This window comes from Sapajus apella, unplaced genomic scaffold (genome assembly GCF_009761245.1).
Source record: "Sapajus apella isolate SASKATOON/1434 unplaced genomic scaffold, GSC_monkey_1.0 scaffold42, whole genome shotgun sequence".
NCBI classification, from domain to species: domain Eukaryota; kingdom Metazoa; phylum Chordata; class Mammalia; order Primates; family Cebidae; genus Sapajus; species Sapajus apella.
Window position 1 is genome coordinate 104,054 of NW_022436982.1, and position 10,785 is coordinate 114,838.

Sequence of the window (10,785 nt, forward strand, 5' to 3'; positions counted from 1 at the left end):
CCTATTGACTCTGCCCTGCCTGAGCTTACCCTGGAGTAATGATATTACCAAGCACTTCAGTCACCTGTTCAGTGGCTGTAGTGGAGGAGAGGCAAACCCGGTGGTGCGGGAGGAGTACTTCACCATAACCATGATCCATCCCCAAAAGCAAAAATAAATTTGGGAAAGAGTGCTGAGTAACCATATTCTCTCCCTTTCTCTCATTCTTGCTCTCCTTCCTCTCTCTCCCTCATACACACACAAAGACAGAAAGCACAAGAAGTGGGAGTGTTAAAAGGGCTATAAGAAACCTAAAAATCTGGGGGGTACAGGACCATCAGAAGTTCCAGCCACCATCTAGGTGGGGCCTGGTGTTTCCTTTACACATCCCCTTCCCTTTTTAAAATTTTCCTTGAATCAGACCAATTGGCTAACACTAGGATAGAATTCAAATTAATTCCTCCCCTAGTACTTTTTTCTTTCTTCTTTCCTTTCTTTCTTTTCTTTCTTTCATTCTTTCTTCTTTCTTTTTTTCTCTTTCTTTCATTCTTTCTTTCTTTCTTCTTTCTTTTTTTCTCTCTTTCTTTCTTTCGCTTTCTTTCTTTCTCTTTTTTTCTTTCTCTTTCTTTCTTCTTTCTTTCTTTCCTTGAGACAGAGTCTAATTCTGTCACCCAGGCTGGAGTGCAGTGGCACAATCTCAGCTCACGGCAACCTCTGCTTCCTGGGTTTAAGAGATTCTCCTGCCTCAGCCTCCCAAGTAGCTGGGATTACAGGTGCCTGCCGCCACACTCGGCTAATTTTTGTATTTTTAGTAGAGACAGGGTTTCACATGTTGGCCAGACGTCTTGAACTCCTGACTTCAAGTGATCTGCCCACCTCAGCCTCCCAAATGCCTGGCCTCCTGGTACTTTTAAAGAGCCATCTAAATATTGTCTAAACCTCTTCCCCATTTCCCAGTGGGGACCAGAGGACTCAAGGTAACCCAGAGAATTAGTGGCCAAGCAGAGATTTGAATGCAAGTTTCCAAGGCTCTTGCCAGTGCTGTGAGATGCCTCTCAGACTTAAGTGGAATGCAAAACAGAAACCTAGTGTGAGTTAGAAGCTGAGCTATACCAGGGAGGTCCCTTCCCCCAATCCAGGCCAATCCAAGCCAGGTGTTTTGCAATTGAGCTGCAAAAACTAGGTCATGGGTCATTTACTTGATCTGTGCCCTAGGGTCCTCAGACTGGAATTGGAAGAGGCTACCTTTTGAGGTAAGAGGCAGGGAGCTGGGGACTGAAAAATGGGGGTTTTACCTGTCCCACTGGCTGTTCATAGTATCCAAAAAGGTAAGACAGGAACAGGAGATCTGTTTTTCTATCCTCTCAGTTGTATTTGTTTGAGTGACTAGAGTTTGTAGACAGCTCCATTTTCCCAAGAACACTAGTGCTTCAGTCCCACCTCTGAATCACTGCAACTAAATCCTGACCCCCATCAGGAACATCTCTTCAAGAACATCTCCCTAATTCTCCTCTTTCTGTGACTCCCCACGGTCATTTTTGGGAGGAAGAAGAGAATGGCTAAGATGGGGCCTATCTAGCTCCCTCCCTTCCAGATCCCAGAGGCGTTGTTACAGGAAAGGGGTCCCGATCCAGATCCCAAGAGAGGGTTCTTGGATCTCATGCAAGAAAGAATTCAAAGTGAGTCCATAGCATGAAGTGAAAGCAAGTTTATTAGGAAAGTGAAGGAATAAAAGAATGGCTACTCCATAGACAGAGCACCCCTGAGGGCTGCTAACTGCCCTTTTTTTTTTAGATTTCTGTTGCCCAGGCTGCGGTGCGGTGGCACAATCTTGACTCATTGTAACTTCCACCTCCCGGGTTCAAGCAATTCTTCTGCCTCAGCCTCCTGAGTAGCTGGGATTACAGGCATGTGCCACCAGACCTGGCTAATTTTTGTATTTTTAGTAGAGACAAGGTTTCATGTTGGTCAGGCTGGTCTTGAACTCCTGACCTTGTAATCTGCCTGCCTCAGCCTCTCAAAGTGCTGGGATTACAAGCATGAGCCACCGCGCCCAGCCTTGGTTTCCCATTTTTATGGTTTTTTTTTTTTTGAGACAGAATTTCAGTCTGTTGCCCAGGCTGGAGTGCAGTGGCTTGGTCTTGGCTCACTGGAACCTCTGCCTCCCAGGTTCAAGTGATTATCCTTCCTCAGCCTCCCAAGTAGCTGGGATTACAGGTGCCTGCCACCACGCCCAGCTAATTTTTGTATTTTTAGTAGAGACGGGGTTTCACCATGTTGACCAGGCTGGTCTTGAACTCCTGACCTCAGATGATCCGCCTGTCTTGGCTTCTCAAAGTACTGGGATTATAGGTATGAGCCACCACACCTGGCCAGTTATTTCTTGATAGTATGCTAAACAAGAGGTGGATTATTCATGCCTCCCCTTTTTAGACCATATAGGGCAACTTCCTGACATTGCCATGGCATTTATAAACTGTCATGGCAATGGTGGGAATGTAGCAGTGAGGATGACAAGAGGTCACTTTTGTGGCCTTCTTGGTTTTGACTGGCTTCTTTACTGCAACTTTATCAGCAAAGTCTTTATGACTTGTATCTTGTGCCAACCTCCTATCTCATCCTGTGACTTACAATGTCTTAACTGTCTGGGAATGCAGCCCAGTAGGTCTCTGCCTCATTTTACCTAGCCCCTATTTAAGATGGAGTTGCTCTGGATGGAGTTGTTCAGATGCCTCTGACACTGATCTCTGCTGTTACATCTGGGGGAAAGATGGCTGTGATCCCTAACCCCTTAGTCCCCTACCCTGGACACTCCTTTTATTTTTATTATTTTTTTATTTTAAACAGTGTAAGCTGGAAAAGCTTTTTTTTTTTTGAGACAGAGTCGTGCTCTGTTGCCCAGGCTGGAGTGCAGTAGCATGATCTCAGCTCACTGCAATCTCCACCTCCAATTCAAGCGATTCTCCTGCCTCAGCCTCCCAAGCAGCTGGATTACAAGCACCTGCCATCATGCCTGACTAATTTTTGTATTTTTGTAGAGATGGGGTTTCACCATGTCTTGAACTTCTGACCTCAGGTAATCTGCCCATCTCAGCCTCCCAAAGTGCTGGGATTACAGGTGTAGCCACTATGCCTGGAAAGCTCTGGAAAATCTTTCTGAAAGACCAGATAGGGGAACTATAGGCCCTGATGATCCCAGAAAGCTGTTCCTGGAATGGGGAGCAGAGACCAAATTTGGGGGCTAATCCCTGCTGTTCAGGGTTGTTAGTGAATTGTCAAGTCAATGCCACAGAAGCCTGAACCAATGCAAAAACATCAATCCTGCATTCTCTTCTACATAATCCCTTCTTCATCCTTAATTTCTCTGCCAAATTTCTTTTTTCTGTTTATTTTTTGAGATGGAGTCTCGCTCTGTCATCCAGGCTGGAGTGCAGTGGTGCAATCTCACTGCAACCTGTGCTTCCCAGGTTCAAGTGATTCTCCTGCCTCAGCCTCCCCAGTAGCTGGAATTACAGGCATGCACCACCATACCCAGCTAATTTTTGTATTTGTAGTAGAGACAGGGTTTCACTATGTTGGCCAGGCTGGTCTTAAAGTCCTGACCTCAGGTGATTCACCTGCCTCTGCCTCCCAAAATGCTGGGATTACAGATGTGAGCCACCGTGCCCAGCCCACAAAGTTTCTTAAAAACATGGGCCATCTTCCTGGCCTCTACACTTAGCTGCACAGTATATTGTAACACATCTTTTGCCCTATATTGTCAGGGTAAGTAATCTTAGTTGATGTAACAAACCCCCAAAACTCAATGGCTTAGAACTACAGTTGATTCTGGGGGTAACAGGGAGCTCTGTTTCAAGCAGCATTCAGGGATCCAGGTGCCATCCATCTAGTGGCTATGCCATTTCCTAGGGTCTCAGAATATTCTATAACTACAGTAATAGATAAGGGAAGAAAGAAAACGTAAATAATTTCAAGCTGGGCATGCTAGCATGTTCCTGTAGTCTCCCAGGTACTTGGGAAGCCTAGGTGGGAGATCACTTGAGCCCAAGAATTTGATACCACTCTGGGAGTGACAGCAAGATCCTGTCTCCTAACAAGAAGGAAAAAAAAGAATTTCAGAGGAGATTTTAGGAGCCAGGCCTGGAAGTGTCATACATCATCTCTATCTATATTTCCTTGGCCAGAATGCAATCACATAACCCAAAGTAGACTGTAGAATGTAATCTAGCTGCTCAAGAACAAAAGGAAATGGATTTGTGAGTGCATAGCATTGTCTCTGCCACGTGCTTCTACTCAAAAGTCTAATGACCATTTCCCATTATCTTATTGAATCTCACAATTATATTTAACTGTGTTGACCCTTCATTCCATCACTCTTGAGAAAGAAAAGAAACTTTAACTGAGAAATGCCAGCCCCTTTTAATTATCAGGCCCAGAGAGGCATTAAAATGTGACAGCATGGGCCAGGCACAGTGGCTCATGCCTGTAATCCCAGCACTTTGGGAGGCTGAGGTGGGTGAATCACGAGGTCAGGAGTTTGAGACCAGCCTGGCCAACATGGTGAAACCCCATCTCTACTAAAATTACAAAAAATTAGCTGGACATGGTGGTGGGCACCAGTAACCCCAGCTACTTGGGAGGCTGAGGCAGGAGAATTGCTTGAACCCTGAAGGCAGAAGTTGCAGTGAGCCAGGATCCTGCCACTGCACTCCAGCTGGGGGGACAGTGCGAGACTCCATCTCAAAAAAACAAAAACAAAAAAAAGTGTGTTGGCCGGGTGCAGTGGCTTATGCCTGTAATCCCAGCACTTTGGGAGGCCAAGGCAGGTGGATCACGAGGTTAGGAGTTCAAGACCAACATGGTGAAACCCAAGCCTGGCCAACATGGTGAAACCCTGTCTCTGCTAAAATTACAAAAATTAACCGGGCGTGATGGCACGCACCTGTATTCCCAGTTACCCGGGAGGCTAAGACAGGACAATCACTTGAACCCAGGAGGTGGAGGTTGCAGTGAGCTGAGATTGTGCCATTGCACTCCAGCCTGAGCAACAAGAGCAAGACTCTATCTCAAAATATTAAAAAAAAAAAAAAAAAAAAAAGTGTGACAGCATGTAACAGCAGTCATATCTCACCTTCCCCCACCCACATCGAGACCAGCCTGGCCAATATGGCAAAACCCTGTCTCTACTAAAAATACAAAAATTAGCCAGGTATGGTAGCACACATTGTGGTCCCAACTACTTAGAAGGCTGAGGCAAGAGGATAGCTTGAACCTGGGAGTTGGGGGTCACAGTGTGCCAAGATCGCACCACTGCACTCCAGACTGGGCAATAGAGTAAGAATCCATCTCTAAGAAAATAAAAAATAAAAATAAAAACTTGCTTGTATCAACATTCCCCAAGGCAACTTGGAAATGTGTCCTGAGGAGCTGTTCTCTACCTTGGCCCAAATAAACTCTCTACGTTAATTTGCCTCAGCTCTTTCTTTTCTCTCTTTCTCCCTTTCCTTTCTATGTTAATTTTGCCTCAGCTCTCCCCTCCCCTCCCCCCCCCTCTCCTCCCCTCCCCTCCCCTCCCCCATCCCCTCCCCTTCCCTTCCTCCCTTCCTTTTCCTTTCCTTTCCTTTCCGCCAGGGTCTCCCTCTGTTGCCCAGGCTGGACAGTGCCAACTTGGCTAACTGCAATCTCCACCTTCTGGGTTCCAGAGATTCTCCTGCCTCAGCCTCCTGAGTAGCTGGGACTACAGGAGGCTGCTACCATGCCTGGCTAATTTTTTGTATTTTAGTAGAGACGAGGTTTTACCATGCTGCCCAGGGTAGTCTCAAACTCCTGGGCTCAGGAATTACAGGCATGTGCCACGGTGCCGGGCCTTTTTTTTTTTTTTTTGAGGCAGGGTCTAGCTCTGTTGCCAAGACTAGAGGGCAGTGGCACAATTTTGGCTCACTGCAACCTACACTTCCCAGGCTCAAGCGATCCTCCCACTTCAGCCTCCTGAGTAGCTGGGACTACAGGTGTGCACCCCCACTCCTAATTTTTGTATTTTTTGTAGAAATGGGGTTTCACCATGTTGCCCAGGCTTGTTTCAAATTCCTGAACTCAAGTGATCTGCCCCACTCAGCCTCCCAAAGTGTTGGGATTACAGGCATGAGCCACCGCACCCAGCCTCAGTTTTTTTTTTTTCTTTTTTTTTAATTTTTTAAATTGCATTTTAGGTTTTGGGGTACATGTGAAGAACATGCAAGATTGTTGCATAGGTACACACATAGTTTTTTTCTTTAAGGTCAAAAACGTATGAGGCTACTCTCTTCCAATTCATTTATGTTTTATATATATATATAAAACCATCACATAAAAATGCTCACCATGTGAGGCACTGCTTTATAAATATTAAACTATTTAATCTCATCACAATGAAGATTTGTACTATGAGGTAGGTACTTTTGTTCATTTCATTTTACAGGTAAGAAAACTGAGTCACAGAAATTTTAAGTAACCTGCCCAAGATCAGACAGCTAGTAGGTAGGAGCCAGGCTTTGAACTCAGGCAGTCCAGCTCCAGAGTTTATTTCTTAATCACCGTACTATGCTGCCTCTTTTCTCTTTTGTTTCTTTTCCTGTTAGCTTTCTTCTTCCTCTGCCTACCCTTTGCTGTTGGTGCTCTCGCAGGCTCTGTCTTAAGCCTTATCTTACTCTATTCTCTCTCCCTGTGAGATTTTATCCATTCTTAGAAGTATTCTGTAGACTCTCTAGTGAGATCTCTAAGCTGGGGAGTGGGACCATTGTTTCCAGCCATATCCCTAATGGTCACCACAGAACTTGGCACATACAAGTGCTGACAAAACATCTGTTGCCTAAATGAATGACAACTCCCAGCTCTAGCTCTAGACTGGATCTGGGCTTCCAGACCTGAACACTCAATTGCCAGCTAGATATGCAAAGGATGTTAGCCAAATAAGGGAAAAGTGGGGATAGGATAAAGGGGGAAGAGTATTCCAGGAAGAAAATATCAAGCCCTGCCAAGTCCATTTCCAGAGTTATTAAGCTCATTTCTTTCTTCCATCTCCACTGGCAGACCTTCTCTCTTACTTGGACCACAGTCATGGTCTCCCTATCTCATCTTGCTCCCCTCAACTCGGTAGTCCTGTGCCACTCGGTGACAAAATCTAATCCCTTTCCTCCCCTGATGATAACCCACAGCTGGTTTACAAGGCCTCCTCTCACATTTTGTGCTGCAGAACAGAGAAGGAAATGCAGGGCCCTGAAGACCCCACGCTGTCTCTCCTCGGGGGCCTTTGCTCTAGGGGCCGGTCCCTGTGGGCTAGCACGCCCCTTCTCCGCGCTCTTAAAGACACAGCTCAGGTGTCACCGCCTCTGGAATGCTCACCCTAGGGCTCCCAGCTTGAACTACCTCCTCTCCGCTTAAGCGCTGGTTATGGCGGGCCTTAACCATCGTGACTCCTAGAAGGCTCCACTTCCGGGCTCGTCTGCTTCACCAGCCAGTGAGCTCGTGTGGGGTAGTCCATTCTGTGTCTCACTACCCCCATTTCTATCCCCACATAGAGTGGCGTTAGGGCAGATCACTCCTGAAGACCCGGCCTCCGGCAGCTGGTCGACTTGGCTCCGCCCCCTCGTCGCCTGTGCGCGGTGCCGCCCCTCTCCTCCACGCTCCCCCCGAGGAAATGGTTCGACCGAAGTGGGTGGTGCCGAGGTGCCCAGGCCGCTCCGATTGGTCAGGGCGAGCCGTACCACGGCGGTGGCGGGGGAGCGCGTCGTGGGCAGCCGACGGGCTCCGAGGCGGTGAGTGCAAAGCTTCAGGCCTCAGCTCCCTCCTTCGCTGCGCAGTGCCTCGCCGCCCACCGGGATGCTGTGGACCGTGGGCCGGCGGTGGGCGCGGGACGCGCTGCTCCTGGCTGTCGCAGCGGTGCTGACCCAGGTCGTCTGGCTCTGGCTGGGTAGACAGAGCTTCGTCTTCCAGCGCGAAGAGATCGCACAGCTGGCGCGGCAGTACGCTGGTGAGCGGGCAGAGAGCGGGGAGGGGAGCGGCCGGTTCGGGAGCCGAGCTCAGGGTTCCGAAGGTGCCATTCCTGGGCCGAGGACCGGTGCAGGCCCTGACTCCACCGCCCCTCTCCCTCCGCCAGGGCTGGACCACGAGCTAGCCTTCTCTCGGTTGATCGTGGAGCTGCGGCGGCTGCACCCAGGCCACGTGCTGCCCGACGAGGAACTGCAGTGGGTGTTCGTGAATGCAGGCGGCTGGATGGGCGCCATGTGCCTTCTGCACGCCTCGCTGTCCGAGTATGTGCTGCTCTTCGGCACCGCCCTGGGCTCCCGCGGCCACTCGGGTCAGTGCTAGCGGCTGGCTGGACTGGGAGGCTGGGGTTGTAAAGGGGCCCATGCCCTCCTTTCTGATGTTTGGCTGGGCCGTTGCGATGGTTTGAATACTCTGATAGTGTCCATGTGATTGTCACTTAGGGCGCTACTGGGCTGAGATCTCGGATACCATCATCTCTGGCACCTTCCACCAGTGGAGAGAGGGCACCACCAAAAGTGAGGTCTTCTACCCAGGTGGGTGAGGAGGCTCTGTCAGAGAAGTGGGTCCCTTCACGCGGGGGGGTGCCCACAATTGCGGGGAGCATGGCATGGAAGAGGAGTGTGTTGGGGGGGGCCCTCTTCATGGTTCCCTTCCTCCACCCTCTCATAAGCCACAGGTGATTGGCTGGGGCATAGCTGAGGGACCGTGCTTTCCTCTGTCAAAAGGAAACAAAACATAACTTCCTGCTAATCATTTCTGATTTTTGTCTGCCCAGGCACAATTTTACCCAGCCAATATTCCAGCAACTGTTGGGTAGACAGTGGGTAATCAGAAATGCTCTCAATACCCCAAAGACAAGACAGACAGTTATCTTTTCTGTTTTTTAATAGTGAAACAATTAAGCAGTAGAGCACTGGACTTCCCAGTATGTTTGAGGTTGGGTGTATGCATCGCAGGCATGGTGGTTGAACAGCAACACTTTTCAGATAAAGCCTCACAAGTCCTGGAACTACCCCTTCCCTAGCTATAGCCCAGCCTAGGTTTGGCTAAATTTCTGCTTGTTTTGAGTGAGGCTTGGGAGTGCAGACTTCCATACAGTGGGTCCATGGCCAGGCAAGGTAGCCCTCTATGGCTTCCCCCAAGAGAGGACATGGGCAAGGTGATGTCACAGAACACGTAGGAGTGGCTGGCTGGGCCAGCCCAGTGAGATAGGGCTTTTTGTTTTTCTGAAGCTCCCTCTCCATTCCCCACCCCTAGATAGCCCATGGGCCAGGGAAGCAGCAGTCATGAAAGGGCAGGGCAGAGCTAGGCTCCTCACTCGGGTGCTCCCTGTCCCCCAGGAGAGACGGTAGTGCATGGGCCTGGTGAAGCCACGGCTGTGGAGTGGGGGCCAAACACATGGATGGTGGAGTATGGCCGGGGTGTCATCCCATCCACCCTGGCCTTCGCTCTGGCTGACACTGTCTTCAGCACCCAGGACTTCCTCACCTTCTTCTATACTCTTCGCGCCTATGCACGGGGCCTCCGGCTTGAGCTCACCACCTACCTCTTCGGCCAGGACCCTTGACCAGCCAGGCCTGAAGGAAGACCTGTGGATGGACAGGAGCTGGCAGGCCCGCATATATCCACTTGCTGGAGCCCATGTTTACAGACAGGGACATACTCACACCATGCAGATCCTGAGTTCCTGCTGTATAAGTAGGGATATCCATGCTTATGTATCCAAAAACAGAGACCCATGGGAACAAATGAGACACATACAGACACTGAGACCTGTGCGTACAGTAGGACCATGCACTCACACCCATCCAGAGAGGGAGCCCCTTGTATACCAAGGGAGCCAGTTGTGTTCAAACACACATCACAAGCTTGACTCACTAACTCAGGCCTTTCCAGAGCTCCACAGCTTCCTACCCCCTCCCCACCAAACTGGGGTTCTGGAGTTAAAGTTGGGGGAGGGTATTATACTGTCTCACTCTGACTCCTCAATCCAGCAGCAATTTGAGGGGGAAGAGGAGCTGCCCTTTGGAGGCCCCCTTCACCCGCAGCTATGATGCCCTTCCCCTTCTCCCCTGTCCTCACCATATGCCTTATCCCCATTCTACTCCCCTGCTATGCAAGTGCCCCTGTGGCTTGTCCCCAACCCCTTCAGCAATGAAGTCAGCTGGGGAACCAGAGTAATGTGAAGAATGCTTGAAGTCAGAGTCTTCCCTCCCAGAAAGACCCCCATTCCTTCTTTGGAGGTGTGATGGGGAAACTGGTTTCAGCCCAGGACCCACCACTGAGGAGAGGATCTAGACAGGTGGGCCTAATTCCACAGGGCCCTTCCTGGCCTGGAGAAGACCTTTTACACACACAAACACACACATGCACACATATACACACACATATCACAGTTTTCAGACAGCCCCTGCTGCATTCTCTATCCATCTGTCTGTTTCTGTTAATAAAGATTTGTCGATCTGTTTCATCTTTTTCTGTGTCTAAGCATCCAGAAAAAGCCTCTGACTCCTCGGGACCTCCAAAAGATATCTCCCTTGCTGTGTGATTCATGGTAGCTGCTTTTTTCTTTTTTTCTTTTTTTTTTTTTTTTTTTAGAGATGGGGTCTCCTCTGTTTCCCAGGCTGGAGTGCAGTGGCACAGTGACGTGATCATAGCTCACTGCTGCTTTGAACTCCTGGTCCCAAGCAATCTTCCTACCTTAGCCTTACGAGCAGCTGGGACTATAGGCAAATGCCACCTGGTTAGCTTTTTTTTTTTTTTTTTTTTTTTTTTTTTTTT

At 49.1% G+C, this 10,785-nt stretch overlaps 1 protein-coding gene across 3 annotated transcripts; it reads left to right on the forward strand.

The window, feature by feature from the left end:
- The first annotated feature begins 6,606 nt into the window (after positions 1-6,606).
- Positions 6,607-10,474, forward strand: SIGMAR1 (sigma non-opioid intracellular receptor 1). Of its 3 annotated transcripts, none has more exons than XM_032299878.1 (4): positions 6,607-7,987; positions 8,114-8,314; positions 8,445-8,537; positions 9,345-10,474. In XM_032299878.1, exons 1-4 carry the CDS (start codon positions 7,837-7,839, stop codon positions 9,569-9,571), a joined length of 672 nt encoding a protein of 223 aa, XP_032155769.1. In that variant the 5' UTR covers positions 6,607-7,836; the 3' UTR covers positions 9,572-10,474. The 3 variants fall into 3 exon arrangements, with proteins under 3 accessions (XP_032155769.1, XP_032155770.1, XP_032155771.1); XM_032299879.1 differs by lacking the exon at positions 9,345-10,474 and adding an exon at positions 8,780-8,917; XM_032299880.1 differs by lacking the exon at positions 6,607-7,987 and having other exon boundaries at positions 8,216-8,267.
- Positions 10,475-10,785: the final 311 nt, after the last annotated feature.

What these genes read in the sequence shown, in the direction of transcription:
- SIGMAR1 (XM_032299878.1), top strand. Translation starts at nt 7,837, where the DNA reads ATGCTGTGGACCGTGGGCCGGCGGTGGGCGCGGGACGCGCTGCTCCTG. An exon ending in GCTGGCGCGGCAGTACGCTG is followed by an intron (nt 7,988 to 8,113) that starts GTGAGCGGGCAG and finishes TCCCTCCGCCAG; the next exon opens with GGCTGGACCACGAGCTAGCC. An exon ending in AAGTGAGGTCTTCTACCCAG is followed by an intron (nt 8,538 to 9,344) that starts GTGGGTGAGGAG and finishes CCTGTCCCCCAG; the next exon opens with GAGAGACGGTAGTGCATGGG.